We start from the raw sequence: 19,079 nt of genomic DNA, 5'->3' as shown, positions 1-19,079 counted from the left end.
AGGTGGGCAGGTGGGCAAGTGAGCAGGGGGCCAGGAGGGCAGGTGGTAGGTCAGCAGGGGGGCAAGTGAGCAGGGGGACGTGTGGGTAGGTGAGCAGGTGGTAGGTGGGCAGGTGGGCAGGGGGCCAGGTGACATCACTGAGTAAGTGAACATCTTGGAGACAAGCAGTTAATGGAGTGAAGCTCGGGCCAGCCTGGGGCCAAGAGTTGACGACCCAGTGAGTGGACGGGCAGAGGCGACACCATACTGCCTGCGCCCCTCTGTGCCGTGACACTGGGGTGGCAGTCAAAGCCATGTTTTTAAATAAAACTCATCTGAGAACAGTTTGGGATTTACAGAAGAGAGCTGCAAAGATAGTACAGCGAGTTCGCCTATACGACCCCACCCGCAGCGTCCCCAATACCAACGTCTGACGTGAGTGTGGACATTTGTCACAATGATTCAGTTCACATGGCTCCATTATTATTGACTGAAGCTCATCCTTTATTCCGGTTTCTTTAGTCTGTACCCGCTTCGCTTTTTCTCTTCTGGGACCCCATCCGGATCGCACACACATCTGGTCATCACATCTCCTTCAGCTCCTCTGGGCTGTGGCAGTTTTGATGACCCTGACAGTGCGAAGGAGGACTCCCGGGTGTGTAGCAGGACGGCCCTCTGTTGGGGTTTGTCTGGTGTTTGTGTCATGATTGGACTAGCGCTGTGGGTTTGGGCAGCAAGACCACAGGGGTGAAGGGCCCACCCGTCCCATCCCATCAGGGCACACGCCCTCAACACGGCTTACCTCTGCGATGCTGTCTGCGCTCACCTGGCTGAGGTGTGCTTGTCAGAACCGGAATGGGGACCAGGAGGAGGTGCAGCCACACCTGACGGCTGGGACTGAGGGTCCCATCCCTGGCAGCGGGGGATCCACACACGTTATTTGGAATTCTGCACGGACGGTTTCTCTTCTGTCCCCGTGGTTTATTCAGTCCTTTATTTGGACCAGCGTGGGTTCACGGTGTTTGCTTAATATCGCGGGTTGTCATCCAATACGTTATTTGCTCTGTTGCTCAAACCATCCCAGCTTTGGCCACTGGGAGCTCTGTCAGCTGGTTTCCCTGACAAAACAGTTTTCTATTGACCAAGTAATTATTAAATGAGGGCGGAGAAGAGGGAGAAAAAGGAGGTCACTGGCCAGCAACGAACACGACACAAACACACGTGGGTGCGCACAAATGCACAGGCACACACGTGCACACACGCCTCCCGTGGACACAGAGAAAGGAGGCAGCCTAGGCCTGGCCCTCAGCGCAGGGTCCGTGCGGGGTGGGGGTCTGTCCCCTGGCCCAGCTCCTCCGGACGGAAGCTGCTGCTTCGGGCCCCCTTTGGACAGCTCTGCCCTCACGAGGGGGTGGCCACCCCAGGTGCCAGAGGGGATGGGCGAGTGGCTGAGGGTCAGGCAGCCGGGCAGGGCCAGCGGCTTCCCCTGCAGATGCCACTCCTCTCGCAGACAGGCTGTCGAAGTGGGAAGGTGAGGTTCAGCCACGGAAAGGGGTTCCCTGGGGCAAGTGTGGATGGTGCCCGACATAGGCCAGGCTCCCTGCCAAGCCGGTGGGCACGGGGCAAGGGGGCCACGGTCGGGGGCCGCGGTCAGAAGCCTGGTCTTTAGGGGGTCTGACCCGGGTTCAGTCCCCACCAGGCCAGTCATCAAGGAAGCCTCATTTCCTGCCCACAGAGGGGTCTGGTGCTGCTCTGGGAAAACACAGCGAGGTCATCTGTGCCAGGTGCCTGGCGCAGGGAAGGTGCGCCACAGGGCTAGGTCAGGAAGCCAGGCCCGGCCCTGCTCCGAAAGATTTGCCCCAAAGTCAGAGAAAGATAATGCCGGAAGCGAGGCAGGCACGTGACCTGGGGCCCATCTCTGCTGCAGGGAGGGTCCAGGTGGCCAGCTCCCCAGCCCACGGCCCTGCTGCCCCTGGATCCCGGACTTTCACTCTCGCTGCGCCCCCTTGGGCCACACCTGGGCTCCACCGGAGCAACCCACGTGTGGTGACATTGGGGACCCCTCCTGCCCCTGCAGACGCAGGGCAGGGATTCCTGGGGGCCAGGGGGCACACGGGGGGCACTGGGATAGATGAGGGGTCCTGGCTGGCCCCTGCTCTGGGCAAGGAGGTGGCGGAGCTGACAGCCAGCCCAGAGCCCCATTCTGCTGGTTTCTAGAAGACCAACCATCACCACGTCCACGGCTATCTGGGGCACTCATCCTCCCCGGCTGAGGTCCCCCAGGGTCCAGAGGACCCACATTACGAGACACTGAATGGGGGCCGCTCCAGCCCCCATGAGAGGTGAGCCGTGCACAGGTGGCCAGCCCTGGAGGACCACAGCAGGGCCCCTAGTGGTTCCAGCTGGCCCAGGCGGGACCCAGTGAGCGCCTTCACCACGCGTCCCCTCCGGGCCCACATTGGGCCCAGCGGCCCAGTTAGCACAGCCCCACGTTCATTCGGGTTTGCAGCCGGGCCCCATCCCCGGGTTCACGTGGTTTAGTTTGATTACAGATGAGGGTTTTGACAAAGCCTCGGTGTGGGTACCGGTGAGGGCCCAGCACCCCCCAACCCCCGCGCCCTCCAGGTGGCCCGGCCCTAAATTACTCATTTGTGCCGCTGAGGCATCAAAAACCAAGCTGCTTTTTCAAAACTTTTGATGTCACAGAGCGTTTCAAAAGATGTTTCGTAAGACAGTGCTTCAGTAAGGACGTCCGGATCAGACCTTCTCTCCCCAAGTCCCCCAGGCAGGACTTAACGGGAGGGCCAGCCTCTGCTCGCACACTCCAGAGACAGGAAGCTCTGTCGCCCCCGCGCATGTGCCCTCTCCCACCTGCCCACCTCCACCCAGGGTTCTCTGCAGCCACGCCAGGAGCACCTTTGGGAGAGGTCTTGTTTATCTGCAAGCATCCTGGGGTCTTGGGCCAGGGGCGGGGGCAGCAGGGGGGCAGAAGCTGGCCTCGCCACCCCTCGCCTTCCTGCCTGCCCTTCCTCTGGGGTCCCCGGAGGCTCAGCTCCTGGTGTGCTGGCAAACAGACAGACGGGCGACCAACGTAACCCAGCTCCTGGGCGGGCAGCTGTGGTCTGAGGCCCCCGCCCAGTTGGAAACCACAGTGGGAGGGGAGGGGAAGGAAGAGAAGGACAGGGGAGAGCAGAGGAGAGGAGAGGAGAGCAGAGGAGACCTCCATGGGGCCTTGGAGTCGAGTCAGGGTGGCCAAATGCCAGATGCTTGTCACCAGCCTCTTTGTCTTGGTAACAGGCAGGCTGGGCAGGGGCAGGAGGCGGCGGGGCGTGGGGGGGGGGTGCTGAGCCGTGTTCCCGGACCTCTGGAACTGCGGTCCCCACCCCGACCACACCAGCCCTGCCGCCCCGGCGGACATGCACCTGGGGCTCTGGTGGCGGACTCCTGGCAGCAAAAGGATGCCCCGTGAGCAGTGCCTGTCCTGCTGCCGGGCGGCACGGGCCCTAGAGAAGGCCTGAGGGCCTTGGTGGGCTGGTGAACTGGGCTCAGAGGGGCTTTCCCTGGGGGAGCGGGGCGGAGGCCGGCCTCCCGCTCTGGAAGGTGCTCTCGTGGCGGGGGGAGAGAGGCAGGCTGAGAAGGGCTGGGTGGGTCCGTTCCCTGCTCCGCAAATGAAATGATGCAAGGTTCCAGGCCCTTGGAGAAGATGGACCGCGGGTGTGCGTGTTGCAGGGGAGGGGGGATGTGAGTGTGAGTGTGTGTGCTGGGGTGTCTTGTGTGAGTGTGTCTGTGTGTCTGTGTGTGCGGGGCGGGTGTCTGTGTCGGGGAGTGTCTGGGGCAGAGGTCTCCCTGAGACCACCCCCAGAAACGCCCAGAGGCCCCGCAGCCGATCCTGTCTCCTGTGGGACCCGGAAGCTGGAGGGAGGCTGGCAGGGGGACGGGCCAGTGCCCAGCCCTGCCCCACACTCTGGGTCTACCCCACCCCCAGCTGCTGGGCCTCGCTATGGCCACCGCGGCAGTGCTCACGTACTTCGGGCCTCACTTTGCTGTCATCGGCCACGCATCCTCAGAGAGGACCCCCTATGAAGCTTTGCACCTCTGGGGTAAGAGAGGCTCTGGGCGGGGCAGCCACTATTGGGGAGGGGGCTTCAGGAGCAAAGGTGGCTGGGGAGGAGCCCCAGGCTGGCGTGAGGTCTCCCGAGTGGAGCCGGGCTGGGGCAGGCAGTGGGGTCAGAGGCAGAAAGGGCCACCTGGAAGTCCCAGCTCCACTGGGCAGAGCCTGGGGTCTGCCCAGGTCTCCCGCCCTGGGACCCCGGGGACAGCGTGGACGTGTCGGGTGGTATCCGGACCCTGCCCTCTGTGTCCAGGAAGGGGTGCTCACCCGTGATGAGGCCTTGAGCATCAGAGATGGCGTCCTGTCCCCCCTACCCTGCCCCCGGGGGGCTTGGCCTCCGGAGAGAGCACACTGGAGGCCAAGGAGGGCGGCTGTGGGGGAAGCCGAGGCTCAGGGGGTTGGGGCTGGTGGGCCCCACCCCAGGCCTCCTGGTGGCTGCAGGCCTCATGTTTTTACCCTGAGCCCTGAACCCCAGACTCCCTAGAGCAGGAAGCCTGGGGCCGGGCCTGGACTGATAAGATTACAGCCACCTGTCAGCAGGGCCCGGGGGCAGGGATGTGGGCTCTAAGACAGCCCCCGGGGATGGGCGACGGGGGCAGGAAGCTAGGAGGGAGGGCGGGCCGGCATGGAGGCGGATGGGGGTGGGAGGCACACCCCTGCCTGACCAGACAAGGCCCATTCAGAGCTCCCCAAAGTTCAGCACCCCAAGTGGACTCTCAGGTTGGATTTCAGACCTTGGCTCTGCACATGGGACCCCTGCCCTGGGCACGCTGACCCCCGTCTCTCTCCACCCTCAGCCTTCTCCACAGGAATCGCCCTGGCCGCGCTCCTGACCCTGGGCGCCGTGCTGAGTGCCGCAGCCACTGTGAGGGAGGCCGGGGGCCTCATGGCTGCGGTGAGTTCTCTGCGTCCCCAGCTCCCCCAGACGGGATCTGGCGGGGCTGTGAGCCCACGGAGCCTGCCTCTCCCCTGTGTCCCGACAGAAACTGAGGCTCTAGGGATGTGGGCCAGCCAGGACCCCTCCACCCGGGACCGCCAGGGCCCCTCCACCCGGGACCGCCAAGCCCCCTCCACCCGGGACCACCAGGGCCCCTCCACCCGGGACCGCCAGGGCCCCTCCACCCATGACAGCCAGGGCCCCTCCACCCATGACAGCCAGGGCCCCTCCACCCGGGACCGCCAGGGCCCCTCCACCCGGAACAGCCAGGGCCCCTCCACCCAGGACAGCCAGGGCCCCTCCACCCATGACAGCCAGGGCCCCTCCACCCAGGACAGTCAGGGCCCCTCCACCCGGAACAGCCAGGGCCCCTCCACCAGGTGCCTATCTCACCCCCATCATCCATTGGGGCCTTGAAAGGCAGAGCTGACCCTCCCAGGCCTGGGCACTGTTTCAAAGGCCCAGGGAGGGCCTGGTTCTGTGACACTGGAGTCGCTGCATACGTGGTTTGGGTGAATGCCATCCCCTTACCAGGAGGCCAGGCCCAGTCGATCACCTGTAGGCCAGGACTGGGCAGTGGCCCCGAGGCGGCCTGCAGTCGGGCTCCTCCTCTGCAGCCCCAGCTGTGGGGTCTCCCCACCCCTCGAGCTCCCACAAGCCTCTGACCTCGCCCCACAGTGGTGGCCCTGTGTTGCCCCCGTACCTGTTCCTCCACGTGGCCCTATCTTGGTCCACCTGCCAGCCCCGTCTCCCCAGGGACCACGGGCCTGCCCGCTCTGGGCTCAAGCCCCTCCTCTCACCTGAACTGGGGCCTCAGCTCCTGGCTGCTGCCCTGTGCTGTCACCTGATGCACACCACCCCCCAGAGCCTTCTCGGGCTCCCCGAGGCGCGTGAGACCAAGTCCAGCCTCCCTGTGCCTCCACGGGTCCCTCCCGCTTTCCTACCCCTGGCCCTCTGCTCCGGCAAACCCACCCCTCCCCTGGGAGTGGTTTGTGGGGCTGACAACCCCTGGGAGCTCAGGCCAGGGCTATGTTTCCCCGGGTGGCCTCTGAGGCCGGCAACCCTGGGCTCCCTGAGGGCAGCCCTCTGGGTCCCCAGGGCTGGCGGGGCTCTCGGCCCAGCCTGTGTCAGCAAATGCTGGTTGAATGACTCCTGGGTTGTAAACATCTCCAAGGGCAGGGACAGAGTCACCTCCTGGAGCCGGGCCCCGGCCCTGGGTGTGCTTGGGGAGTAGAGGGGCATCCGGCAGCTCGAGCCCTAACCAGGACCCCGCAGGAGCATGGGCAGGGCAGTGCTGCGTGGGCGCACTAAGACCCGGGCCTGTGCAGTCTGGCTGGGGTATGGGGGGAGGGAAGGAGGCCCCAGTGGCAGCTGACCAGGCAGGTGCACTGTCCTCCCAAAGGGGAGCCCTGAGGCGTGGGGCTTGCCGGAAGGCCTCAGGGCTGGAGGTCAAGGCTGCTGGCGGGGCCAGACCCAGGGGTCCTGGCGAGGGCGGCCCGGAGAGGCCAGCGCCGAGGCTGCAGCGTCGGCCACCAGGGGGCGCCATGCTGCTGGGCTCAGAGCCGAGGCGGGAAGATGCCGAAGGCTCCTGTTCCCAAGGTTCCTGGCTCAACGGTTCTCGGCCCAGCCGGTCACCAGGGCCTTCCCCAGCTCCCGACCGCCCCAGCTCTGCACCCTGATCTGGGGGCAGGGGCCAGGGAGCACCAGGGTCTCTGTTCCGCGTCCCTTCCCGTTACTTGGGTCGGGCCCCACGGCCGCCTGCCTGCTGCACCCCAACCTCCCGCCCTGGGCCCCCAGCCTGGATGGCAAGCCCAGCGCGGCCCCACGGGGCCTGGGAGACCTCACGCCCCTACTGCCCGCTGAGCCACGGCCGTGCGTGTGCATCTCAGTGTGCGTGTCGCGTCTGGCATGTGTCTGGCGCGTCTGGCGTGTGTGAGCCCGCGTGCAGGGCCGGGGGCGGAGATCTTTCCCACCCGCCGCTCCCCCCGCTTCCTGCCCCCCCAGCCCCCTCCCGCACCAGCGTCACACACAGGAAATGAGCGGCTCGCAGGCTCGCAGCCCGGCTGGCAGCAGCGCCGGGGCAGCCATTTTGATTTATGTCTGTGGTTTTGTTTAGAACAGGGAGAAAGGAGCCGGTGGGGACTGGGCCCGGCCGCGCCAGCGCCTCAGCCCCGCAGAGGGCCTGGGGGGCCCGGCGGGCCCATCGCCGCCCAGGACCCTCCATGCAGGCGGACTGGCGGCGGGAGGGAAGGGGGTGATGCTCGCTTTCCTGAGGAATGAGCCGGTTCCTGGAAAATGCTGGTCCCCTGAGCTGGCTCTGGGCCTCCAGCCTGCTAGGCAGTGCTGAGCAATGGCTTCCAGATGGGAAAGGCGGCCCTCGGCCAGCCCGGGGGGGAGGGGGGGCGGGAGGAGGGAGAGGGGGGAGGAGGCAGCATCTCCGGGCTGTCCTGAGACTGAGGCCTTGCAGACCCCTGGGCAGGCAGGAGGGAACATGGGGTGAAGGCCGGTGGGCCGCCCGCCCCTGAGAAGAGCCGGAGGTCCCTGCGCCTGCACTGAGTCTGGGCGCTGGCGGCGTGGCCCACTCTTAAATGGAGCCTGGTGGGCCCCCACCCCCACCCCTGTGTGGACTGTTTCTTCAACCCCGTCCAGCCCGGGCAGCGTATGTGTCCATCTGCATCCGGGGTGTCCCTCCATTCCATTCCAGGTGCCACCCTGAGTGCGGCCCCTAGGTTGGGAGAGCCTGGCCGCAGCATGCCCCCGGCCACGGACAGCCCGGGGTGACTGAGGTGGGGCGGTGACGCCAGGCCTCCGGACCCCCGGGCCGTGTGGTCAGCAGGCGAATTGACTGTCCAAGGCTCCAGAAGGAGCCTCAGCCCGAGACCCGAATCACAGGGTCACCAGCACAAAGTGACAAGGCAGACAATGGGTGGGGGGATGTCCCCAAGGCAGCACGTGGGCCAGGGTTCCTAGTCTGGGATGACCCTCTGAAACGACCCACGAAAGAGCTTTGGGGGCACATGTGCATTTTGCGGGGAGGGGCCGTAAAGGTCATCAGCTTCAGAACCCCCCTGAGAGACGCGCCGCCAAAGCCCTGGGGCCCAGGGGTGTCCTCCTGGCCACGCTCTCGCCGAACCCGGCTCTGAACCCCCGGGAGGCATGTTTCAGAGAACAAAAGCAGAGCCGCGGCCCCTCCTCCAAGGCCCTCCCTGCTCAGGGGGGCCGGCAGCCCCTGAGCCACCCCTCCTGCCCAGGCTTAAAAGGGGTTCGTTTCTTCTCCGGGATCCGAATCTCAGGCTCGGGAAGGCCCTGCCTGGCCCTTCCGGGGTCAGTGCCCTTCCCGGCAGCAGCCGCAGAGGGCAGGGGTCTCCCTCGTCCCAGGTGCTGCCTGCCTGCGTCCCTGGGGCAGGGGCTGTGGCACTGCTATTAAGGCCCCTCACGGGAGCTAAAACCAGCAATACGGGGTCTCCCGAGAAGGGCCAAAAGGAGGGATGGAGACCAGTGTGCCCACCGCCCAAGGACCCCCGCTTGGGCAGTGGGGAGCCGCCAGGCCGCCACCACGGCGCCCGGACTCACGGCCCCTCCTCTGCCCCAGGCCTTCCTGTGCTTCGCCCTGGTGTTCTGCGCCCTGGTGCAGGTGGCCTTCTGGAGATGCCACAACCCCACGCAGGTGAGCACCCCGGCCCGCCCCCATCCCGCCGGCGAGGGTCCCTCAGGGATGAGAAAGTGGGTTCCGTGCTTCCTCTCACCTGCCGGTCACCACTGTGGGGACATTCTCTGCCTGGGGGTGAGGTGGGGACGCAGAGACCAGAGGGCCGGTCCGCTCCTGGGCTGGGGCAGCGGATCCCCAGAGAAGGGGGGGAAGCAGGTACAGGCCTTGGACACCCCCTTCTCACTAAGGCCCCCCTGGGCCCAGAAGATGGGACCTGGGGGGTTGGAGGGAGGCCCCCCAGCTGGCCTAAGGGATTGATTAGTGGGGGTCGGTTCCAGAAAATGCACTGGGGGCTGCTCTCCTGACGGGGATCGGGCCAGGCAGGGGGAGGCCTTGTCCGGGCGTGGGCGCTACAGGACAGTGGAGGGGACGGCCAGGCCTCCTCCACGGGACGACAGCGGCCCTGCAGTCCAGGACTCGGGCTGCCTGGAGGTGGGACCGTTCACGTGACCCTACTCCTTCCATTTTCACTCTGGGCTTCTCCCAGGGACGTGCATGTCGGTGGTGACCGTGGTAATGGTGGGTGTGGGTCCCCATAGCAGGGGGCTCCTTTGTTTCTTCCTTCCTTCATCCGTTCATCCGTCCCTCTGTCCTCTGGGTGCTGCTGGTTCAGCGGGGCTCCGGGGCGGCCCAGGGCTGGGAGGCAGGGATGCCCCAGCTCTGGGGTAACACGGTCACGCAGGGCCCCGGCCCCCAGAGAGCAGGGCTCGAAGACTGCAGGCCACGGGTCTAGGGTGGGCGCTGACCCCGGGGAGCAGGGCAGGACCACAGCTTGGGAGGGACTGCTCCCAAGGGACACAGGGGGCTGGGGCAGCCTGGCCCTGCAGAAATTCTGTCTGAACTCTGGGTCCCGAGACGGAGCTGAGAGCCTGCCCGGGAAATGGGGCTGGCCAAGTTCATGAGCAGAGCTGACCCCTCCCAGACCAGGGCTGGGGGTCAAGGCCAGACCCCCTCTGGCCGGGCAGAGGAAATGGGTGCCCAAGAGGCTCAGGGAGAGGGGCAGCGACCCCAGACGGACTCACATGTGGGGCCCGGGGACTAGTGGGGGCCAGGAGGGTCCACAGTTGGCCAGTACCAGGCCAGGGCACAGAGCGAGGCCGGCCAACGCCACTGCCCTCCAGCACCCTGTGCCCACGGCCCCCCAACAGGATCAGACTTCTCGCCCCAGCTGAGCTGCGAGCCTGCAGGGCAGCCCCCCGGCGCCTTTCCCAAAGGGTCCTCTCCCCCCCACCCCCACCCCCACCCCCCGTCTGCTTCTCAGCATCTGTCCCAGGCCTCAGGCCCCTGCTCCTCCCCGGCTGAGAGGTGCCGGAGAGCAGCCTCCCCCCGTCCGCAGCAATGCACACAACCCAGGCAGCAGAACTCACCCCAGCCTTCACCTGTGAGAGCCCAGCCCCAGGCAAGACCCTGAGGCAGCCCCCCGAAAGAGCTGCGGGGCCAGCGGGTAGGGCCACGGAGAGGGACGGGAGAGTCCAGCCCCACGGGCCCCATCCGGCTGGACTCTCTGAGACCCTGATCAATCCTTTCTTCTCTCACTGGGACTCAGTTTCCCCACGCACTCTATAAGGACCAGGGAAACCAAAGCCAGTCCAGCTGGCGTATACCCGGTTTCTGGGCAAAACCCTGTTCCAGCAGGTGGCCCGCAATGACTTTTTGCCTGTGTATCAGGAGTCCCAGCGGCCCCGACCCCCCCTGTTGCCCAGGCGCCCCCCCCCCAAGATGTTCACGCAAGATGCAGCCAGGTAGGAGGCTGAGCTCGTGCTGTGTGCTTTTAGGTGTGCGATTACCCACTCTGGTCTTACCTGCAGTAATGGGCCTAGTTTCTCCCCGCTGCCCTCTGCCTGCTCCGTGCTCCTTGGAGTTGATGAGGCCGTCACCAGACCTTCCAGGGTGGTGGCCATCCCCTTGGTGTGCAGATGGAGGGACTCAGGCCCACGGGGGTGGGGGTGGGGGGTCAGATCGCCCTGGCAGAGGCCGGGCAGGAGGGGTCCACCATCCAGGGCTGTTCGCCCTGACTCAATGCCTTTTTACCCTTCCCTGCCCAAGGGTCACCCCAAACTGTTCGCCACCACCTTGGCATCATCTGGGGTCACCCAGATGGAATGCCAGATGGAGAAAGGGCATTTCCTCTGGCTCTGGAGGGGTCGGAGCCTGGCAAGGCAGCCTCAGCTCTCGGTGACCAGGGAGCGCTGGGCCCGGCTGGTGTTTTGGCCTCACAGTTCCCATCCACCGAGAAGCCCGGGCGAGGTCTGGGTCACCGCGTGGGTGGTCCCGGCCAAGATAGCTGCCAGGGTGCCCTGGGCCCCCGCTGCAGCTCTCCTGGGGGGCGGCTGCAGCCCATCCTTTCTGCCCTGACACTGTTTACAGCTCTGAGCCCAGGATTTGCACTTCTGCAGGGGAGGGGCCGTGCAGGGGCCACAGGCCATAGTCTGCCTGGGGTCCCCGCTCCGGGAAGGGGAGGGGGCAAAAGCGGAAGTCTCCCAGCTGGCCTCTTCCATGTCCCAGCCCCTGCCGCCATCCCCGACAGAAATCTTCCTGTCTGGTCCGCGCTCCAGCTGGCCTTCAGGGTCCAGCTCTCGGGGTCCTGCCTGACCCCAGTCGGGGCTGGGGCTTCCTCCGTGTCCGGGCCCACGTGGGCCCACAGGAGGCCGGGATGGGGCAGCTCTGGCTTCAAAGTCTGGGGTCAGCCTCTCACCCGGTGCCCTTGGGATCAGCTAGCCTTCCTGGGCCTCGGTTTCCTCATCTGTAAAAGGGGCATGAGAACCCCGATGAGGGGGCTGCTGAGTGGTGGGAATGAACCAGTGGGACCCACCTGCACCCCCTGAGCCCAGGTCTGTCCTCCATCACTGGGGCCAGTGCAGAGCTGGGCACTGGCCAGGGCACGGGCCCCAAGCAGCAGGGGCAGGAAAAGCCACCCATCCTGTGCCCCCCAACCCCGGGAACCTGGGCAGGTGCCTTGGCATCAGGGCCAACCTGGGCCAGACAGATCCCAGCCCCGCTCCTTCCTTCCACGAGATCCTCCTGGAGGCCCAGGGAGCAGAGAAGCACAAAGGGCCAAGCTGTTTGCTCCAGGGGATCTGTTCCCCCCCAGTTCTCCCCCTGCACCTCCCCTGAGTGACCCCCTAAGATATCCTGAAACACGGGGTCAAGATGGGAAACCTGGGGACAAGGAGAGGACAGGGACCGGCCACGACTCCTGGTGGCCCAGAAGCCAGGCCGCAGACCCCGGAGCGGGGGCACCTCCCCGCTTCCCCCGCCACTCACTCCCCCGCACCCTGGGGCGCTCACTCCCTCGGGGCCCTGGTAGGCGCCCTGAAGCTGGGAGGGCGGGCAATGCAGGGACTGGGTGGCCGTGCTGTGAATACAGAGCACGAGGGCTATTAATTATGTTCCCGCGGGAGCCTGAGAGCCACTCTGCCACAGCGCCCTGTCCCCAGACGGGCTGCGGGGCAATGACCTGCCTGCTCCACTTAATAATTCAGGCACGGATTAAGCACAGCTCTGCCGGGAGCCCCAGAGAAAGGCTGTCTGTCCTCCAGCTCCCAGGTCTGGGCCCCTCCCCCATAGCCCAGCGGCCGCCAGGACCAGCCCTGGGGCACAAGGCCCTGGTCTGCAGACCACCTGCCGCTCCCACGGGCCACCCCCTCTGCAGCTATTCTCCCCCGCCCCCCCTGCCCCCCCCCGCAGGTTTAGCAGACAATGGGGAGGCAGAGGTCAATGGCAGGGTGGGGGGCCGGGCTGGCAGGGACGCCCCAGGCACCTGGTTTGTATTCAGCGGCCCAGGCACTCCCGTCCTGAGGGTTGCCCCCTGGAGCCCTGGAAGATGGGGCTTAAAGATGGGGCACCCTGGCAGGGAGCACCCAGGTATCAGGGCCCAAGGGCCTCTGAGAGCTCCCAGCCCACCCCCAGTTTTCTCATGGAGAAACACAGCCCCTGAACCTGGTGATGGGGGGGCAGACGGTAGAGCACCACCCAGGCCCCCAGGCCTCGGGAGGGTCAGCCTGGCCCCTGATGCCAGGCCCGGGGGTCTTGGGCAGGGGCGTGGCCCTGCCAGATCTGCTTCTTCATCTGAAGGAGAAACTCGCGCCCCACTCCTGGGGTCATGGGGAGAGACGCGCAGCTCAACCACCAGCGGGTTTGTTCCTCCCGTTCCTGTTTCAGTAACAACACCTCCAGAGGGGCCAGGGTCTCCCTGGGCCCTAGTGGGCCTTGGGGGTGGGGATGAAACCCCGAGGGTGGGCTGAGCTGGCCTCCCTGCCCCGGCCTCCTGCACCACCGACCCCGAGCCAGCTCTGCTAGCCCCTCAGTCCTCACCAGGACCCCCTCCCACGAGGACGCAGTACAGCCTGGCAGGTCTCTACCCCCATGTCACTCGAGGAAACGAAGGCCAAGAGGGCCCCCAGCCAGGTCTCCCGCAGCGGTGGCCAGTCTGGCGCCTGGCCCCCAGCCCAGGACACTGCCCACCTCCCACTGGGTGGGGAACAAAGCGGCTGGCTGACTCTGTGGGCAAGGTCTCAGCCGGGAGGGTTAACGAGCCCTGGGAGCGATGTTCAGTGTGGAAATCGGTCTGGTTCCTACTGGACAGCACTGGGCGAGACCGCCCCCCTGCCCACCGGCTCCCAAGTCCTCCAGGCTGGGAGTGGGGAAGCCGCCCTTCCTTTCTGGAGGGTGGGGGTGAGTGGCCAGAGCAGGGTACCCCTGAGCGCCTGTCAGCCTGTCCCCGCTGTCAGCACAGCATGGGGATGGGAAGGGAAGGGAGGCAGGGCGCAGGGTCTCTGAGGTGGGAAAAGAGGCATCAGAGGGCAAGGGAGCTCAGAGGCCTTGCCCATGCCAGAGGCCAGCGAACCCAGTGCAGTCACAGAAGCCTTCCTGGAGGAGGCAAGATTCCAGTTACTCTCTGATGAAGTCACTTGGCAAGGGGAGGGCATCTCGGTCTGGGGGCAGCACGAGCAAAGGCACAGAAGGGGATGCTTAGCTGGGCAGAGGCAATGAGGTTTGAGTGAGGTGTGAAGGCAGAGCCAGCAGGGCCCCTGTTGCTACCCTGCTTCTCCTTCGTCTGCCCCCAAGGGGCCTCGTCTGCCCCGGGTGCCCTTGGCCAGCTCTGGGTAGCTGCCTGGGCTTTTCAGAACCTACCGATGGTTCTGGGCAAAGACCTGGAGCATCCCTGGGGAGCTGAGCTCCTGGCACGAGGCCACTCCTGGCCGTCTCCCCCCAGGGCCCACCGGGGGCTTTCCCTCCCCACTGCCTGTTTCCAGATCAACAGAAGCGGGTGGACACTTCGGCCAGGGCCTCCTCCCACTGTAAGACAAGAGCTGGGGGATGGGTGGCCAAGCTCGGGCCTCTGGTTTATCCTGCAGGACCCCCCAGGGGCAAGAGTGGCATTAACGGCCATTCTTGGGGGGAGGTCCCCACAACTGAAGTATGGGGACCCCTGTGACCAGCCACCCAGGGGACCCAGTCTCCGCTTCCAGGGAGCTCTGCCCTGTGGAAGGAGAAGGCGGGGGCCAGCGGGACATCACTCAGCACCCGAGGGCCAGGCCCCGCCTTCGGGGGGCTCCACTGGGGGAGGGGCTTCACCGGCACAGGGGCCTTCCCGTGATGCTCTCGGGACAGGTGGAGGACGCTGTGTTGGACGCCTACGATCAGGTGTATGAGCAGGCGGTGAAGAGCTCGTCAGGAATCTGGCGGCAGGAGCTGGTGGCCATCCAGGACATGGTGAGTGTGGTGGGGGAGGCCCCCTCCCTGGGCAGCCCTGGACTGGTCAGCCTCCCCAGGTGGGCTGTGATCTAGAAAATGGGCAGAGGTAGCCCCCCAGAGCCAGCCAGCGGTCAGGTGCTGAGCAGAAGGTCCCAGGACACAGGTTATCAGTGCCCCTTGGGGGGAGGGGGAGGGGAAAGAGAGGTCCTGTCCTCCGTCTGCCCTGGAAGGCCAGCTACTTCCAGAATTTGCGGGGCCCAGAGCAGAGTGCAAGACCCCTTGTCCAAAAGTGATGAAGAATTTCAGGATGGTGACGGCACAGCATTCGGTGGGGCCCCAGTGACTGCTGGCCAGGCTGCCCGGAACCCGGCACCCCCTGCAGAGTCAGCAGCCTCGCCCTGAGCCCCGGTCCTGGCCTCTGGGGGGGACGGGGGGGTGCCCTTCGTGCCTCAGTTTCCCCATATGTCCGACAGGGATCCTGGGGTTCTCAGAGCGAACCGCCTCCCTCTTCTCTCCCTGCAGTTTCAGTGCTGTGGTAAGAGCCCCCCCCTCGGCCTCCAGGAGGGCTTGGAGGCTGACCTGTGTCGGGGGCAGGAGGCCGCCAGACAGGTGAGGGGGAAGGGCCTGCAGAGACCCCGGGGGGCTCAGCCCCAGATCAGGGCCACTCCCATGCCTTGACCCTGGGGGCTGCGCTGGGCTGGGGGGACTTGACGGACGCGGGCCCGGGTCCTCTCCAGGCCCCAATAACTCCCTCACCCCTTCACACAGTTCCCAGCTTGGGGGCTCCCCACTGCCAGGCACAGTGTCAGGCACTGAGACTGCCCCCCATCGGAAGCCTCTAGGAGGGCGGGGGGCAGGTGGGCAGCTCTGCCTGCGTTGGGCTGGGGGCAGGTGTTCGAGGGCCCCTGAAGGCCAGAAGGGCGTTTGCCAGAGGGTCAGCCTAGGCCAGAGTGTGGCCACGAGGGCTTCAGTGACGAGAGACAGAGGCAGGAACGCTATTCTTCAGGATGACGGCGGCCTCCCTCCCCCCACCCCGCCTCCTCAGCTCCCCTCCCCCGCTGTCCGGGAAGCAAACACCCCTATCTCTGGCAAGAGGCTCCTGGCCACCCTCCAAGAAATGGACAGGAGGATGCGAATGGCTGGAGGCCCAGCCAGGGACGGAGCCAGCACAGCGCCCTGGGCTCTCGCGCTGGGAGGGGCGAGGGCAGAGGAGGGCCCTGCATGCAGGGAAGGGGGTTCGGGAGGCCTGTTCACGCCACCCAGGGAGAGGCCTCAGGTCCCCGTCTGCAAAGTGGGAGCAAAGTCTGGTTTCTTGTACCTTCTGGGGTGGTGGGGGCCACGGGGAGACTGTAAAGGCCTTGTGGGTGGGGACACCTGGGGGAGGGGCGGGAGGGCATGGACGTTGTCCTAGATGGTGGTCTGACCCCGGGGCTGCCTTCCAAGAGGAAGTGGGACCACGCTGGGGGACCAGACTCGATCAAGGGAATTCATGGACAGATGGACGGACAGTCAGACACCAAGCCGGCCTCCTTTCCCCCGGCATCCCAGCCTTGACAATCGAACCCTGCATGTCCCACAGCACATCCTTCCCCAGCGTGCCCCCAAATGCCAAGTCCTTCCCCAAAACCAAATGCCACCATCAGAGTGGTTCAGAGTTGAGACCGTCACCTCCCGTTTCCTTGGAGACAGAGAGCCTCTGCGGATGCCACGTCCTGGAGGGGCCGTGGAAGTTCAGGATGGAGCCAGGACAGCCTGGGGACACCCATGCCCCTACCTGTTAGCCTGTGTCCTCTCCTCACCCAGGCTCTGTGTCCCACCCTGGATGGGGTTTGGGGGGGTCCCAACACAGGCAGCTCAGGGGACGCCCAGAGGATGGTACCCACTGGACCCCTGGGGGCCCCACAGGCCCCGCAGAGGTGGGCTCCACCCTGCTTGTTTTTGCCTGTTTTCAATGCCAGTCCCCAGAGCTCGGGGTGGTTTTCCCCGGGATGTGCCGCAGCCCGGCTTTCCATCTCCCTAGCGTTTGTCCTGGGTGGGCGCTGCAGCTCCACGCCCGGGGCTGGGAGGGGCGGTCAGGGGGCCCACGCGCGCTGCCCTCTGCGCAGGACTGCCTGCAGGGCATCAGGAACGTCCTGAGGACGCACAGGAACGTCGCCTCCACCCTGATCAGCCTCGGCCTCGCCTCCATGGTACCCTCTCACCCCACCCCCGCCCCTTCCCCACCTGCCTGTGCCCCCCACCTCAGACAGAAGGGCAGGGCTGGGCAGCCCCAGGTCAGATCGCGGGTCTTGGGGACCAGCAAGGCTTGCCCTGAGCAGGGAGCCGGGAGGAGCAGGCCTGAGGGGTGACAGGGCCTCCCTGATTCCCTTCCCTAGACGGCTGGGAGCCCTGCACAGCCCAGTGACCTCCTCGGGGGGCGATGAGCCCCTCCCCTGGAGCTGCTGGCGCAGGTGCCTCCACCTCCCCCAGGTGTACGTGATGCCACTCAGCGCCTTCCTCTGGTTTGCCATCCGCTCGGGCAAATACACCCTGAGCCCACGGTAGGCCCGCCTGCCCCTCCCCACCTCCCCAAAGGGGTCCTACAGCCCTGCAGCTGGAGGCACGCCCCCCCCCACCCCACTCCCAAGATCTCTGCCTCTGCCCAGCGAGTGGGACCCCTGGACCACGGGCCAGGCCAGTTCTCCAGAGGAGGTGCTTTGGGGGAGGCTGGGCCCACTGAGGGAGGGGCAGCGTGCACTCCACCCTGCAGCCCCATCCTGGCCGAGACCTGGCCTCACAGCTGCCGACTCCACCGACATCGAGAGACGGTGCTTCTGGGGCCCCCGGCCAGGACCTCCCATGAACAGGGAGCAGGGAGGACCCAGTCCCAGCAGCCGAGCAGCGCCCCACCACCCCTCAGCGCTCATAGAGTTCCTGCCTGCCACCTCCTTCACTCCCTGACTCAGCCACTCCGCCCTGGCCACCTGGGTGCCCTCCCTGCCCAGGCATCCCGCCCGGCCCCTCTGCATCCTCCAACGGCCTCATGGTCCCTCTGCCCCTCAGGGCCCGTGGCTGCCAGCCCCAGGAGCCCCACTTCTACAGACGCTGCCAGGAGGGGCCCGCCCCTCATCACCTGTCTGAAGCAGATGCTCTCAGGGGCCGTCGGGGTCCAAGCAGTCGCTCGGGTCACCCTCCGCTGCTCCAGGACACCCACCTGCCTACACACAGGAGCAACAGAGAAGCTCCGGCCTCGGCCCGCACGCGATCCTTCCCAGGAGGGGATGAGCTGTTTTCCTCCACATGGTGGTGGGATGGGGAGGGAGGGGACCCCACCAGACAAGCAGCCTCCATGTAAGCAGACGGGGGACCGGGGGTCACTTGCAGACTCTGGGAACAGGCTGGGAGGTGAGTGAGGACAGAGGAAGCAGAGGGCAGCTTGGCTGGGCTCTGCTTTGAGTCCCACAGGGTCAAACCCAGGGCTGGGCTGGGCTGGGCTGGGCTGCCCCCCCAGGCTCTGGGGAGGCCCCACTCCAGGCTGGGTCAGGCTGTTGCCAGAGTTCGGTTCTGTGCGGCTGTGGGACTGACGTCCCTTCCTTGCCCGCTGTCTGCGGGGCCGCTGTGCTCCCCGAGACCCCTTCCCCTCCATCCTCAAGTCACCGTGGCAGGTGGGTTCCTGCTCCTGCTGGGGATTCCTCTGACCCTCCCCAAGGCTGGAGGACAGTCCGCTTTCAAAGGCTCACGAGTGTAGATGAGGGCCACCCGGGTAAACTTCCTGCCGTACAGAGAAATCACATTTGTGGTGACACTGTGTTCACGGGTTCTGGGGAATGCATTTGAGAAATCCCGCCTGCCACGGCCTCTCCCCTTGGCCATCCAACTACCCGGCTGGTGAGTTCTCGCTAACGAACTGTCCCTGACGATTTGCATCCGTGGCTCGAAACCAAAGACCTGGGTGGGACGCCAGACTGACCCAGCCTAGGCCGAGGCCCCAGCGTAACTGACAAGGGAGAAGGGACTGTGCGGCCCTTTTAACTTCCATAGCTCAGCCCTGCGCCCCCCGAAACCAACAAAGTCGGGTGCCTCCCGAGTAAGAAGCAGCCCTCTGTGATGGGCAACCAGAAAGGGACAAAGTGACCAACGCCTGCTGCAGTCCACCCCTTGTGTTTCCAATCTCACACACACACACACACACACACACACACACTCTCTCTCTCTCTCTCTCTCTCTCTCTCTCTCTCTCCCTCTCTCTCTCTCTCTCTTCCCACACTTACACCTCCAAAAACAAGACGGTGCTCAGCCAGGATAAAGCAAATAGCTCTCCTACAACTGAAGGCGCACAGGCCTTGCCCCCAAGGAATGTGCTGGAAGTCCAGCGGTTCTGCATTTGATAACCGTCCAGGGCATCCGGGGATGTGCGCACGTCTCCTGGTCCCGTTCTTCTCATCAGGCAAAATAAACTTTAAAGAAGCACCCGCTGAATTCCCGTGTACAGCAGTGGTGGAAAGAAAAGGGGATGTAGTTAAATTCTGTAGAAACGTACATGACACCGCAGGAGAAAGGGCTTTGCTGTAAATGGGAAGCTGTAAACAGTGCTGCTTTCTGCAGTGGCCACGAGGCTGTGGCCGACCTTCGGGCTTCCCTGCTCCACCACCCCGTCCACGTCCTCT

The 19,079-nt window shown here is 65.5% G+C and overlaps 1 protein-coding gene and 1 long non-coding RNA gene across 2 annotated transcripts; one reads left to right on the top strand and one right to left on the bottom strand.

Annotated features, from left to right (window-relative positions):
* Nucleotides 1-437: 437 nt before the first annotated feature.
* LOC132429317 (uncharacterized) lies at nucleotides 438-4,433 on the bottom strand. The gene is made up of 3 exons (XR_009520328.1): nucleotides 4,358-4,433; nucleotides 782-1,097; nucleotides 438-654 (listed from the first exon to the last, which is right to left on the bottom strand). It is a non-coding gene; the product is annotated as an uncharacterized lncRNA (long non-coding RNA).
* On the top strand, nucleotides 3,204-17,767 carry TSPAN32 (tetraspanin 32). The gene is made up of 9 exons (XM_060017568.1): nucleotides 3,204-3,269; nucleotides 3,965-4,079; nucleotides 4,888-4,985; nucleotides 8,620-8,694; nucleotides 14,350-14,451; nucleotides 14,956-15,042; nucleotides 16,539-16,622; nucleotides 16,903-16,973; nucleotides 17,476-17,767. The coding sequence occupies exons 1-9, from the start codon at nucleotides 3,204-3,206 to the stop codon at nucleotides 17,765-17,767; spliced, it is 990 nt and encodes a 329-aa protein (XP_059873551.1).
* The last annotated feature ends 1,312 nt before the right edge of the window (nucleotides 17,768-19,079 follow it).

Source organism: Delphinus delphis, chromosome 8, assembly GCF_949987515.2.
Source record: "Delphinus delphis chromosome 8, mDelDel1.2, whole genome shotgun sequence".
Lineage (NCBI taxonomy): Eukaryota > Metazoa > Chordata > Mammalia > Artiodactyla > Delphinidae > Delphinus > Delphinus delphis.
Note: the sequence above shows the minus strand (reverse complement) of the source record. Positions and strands in the feature narration are given on the sequence as shown.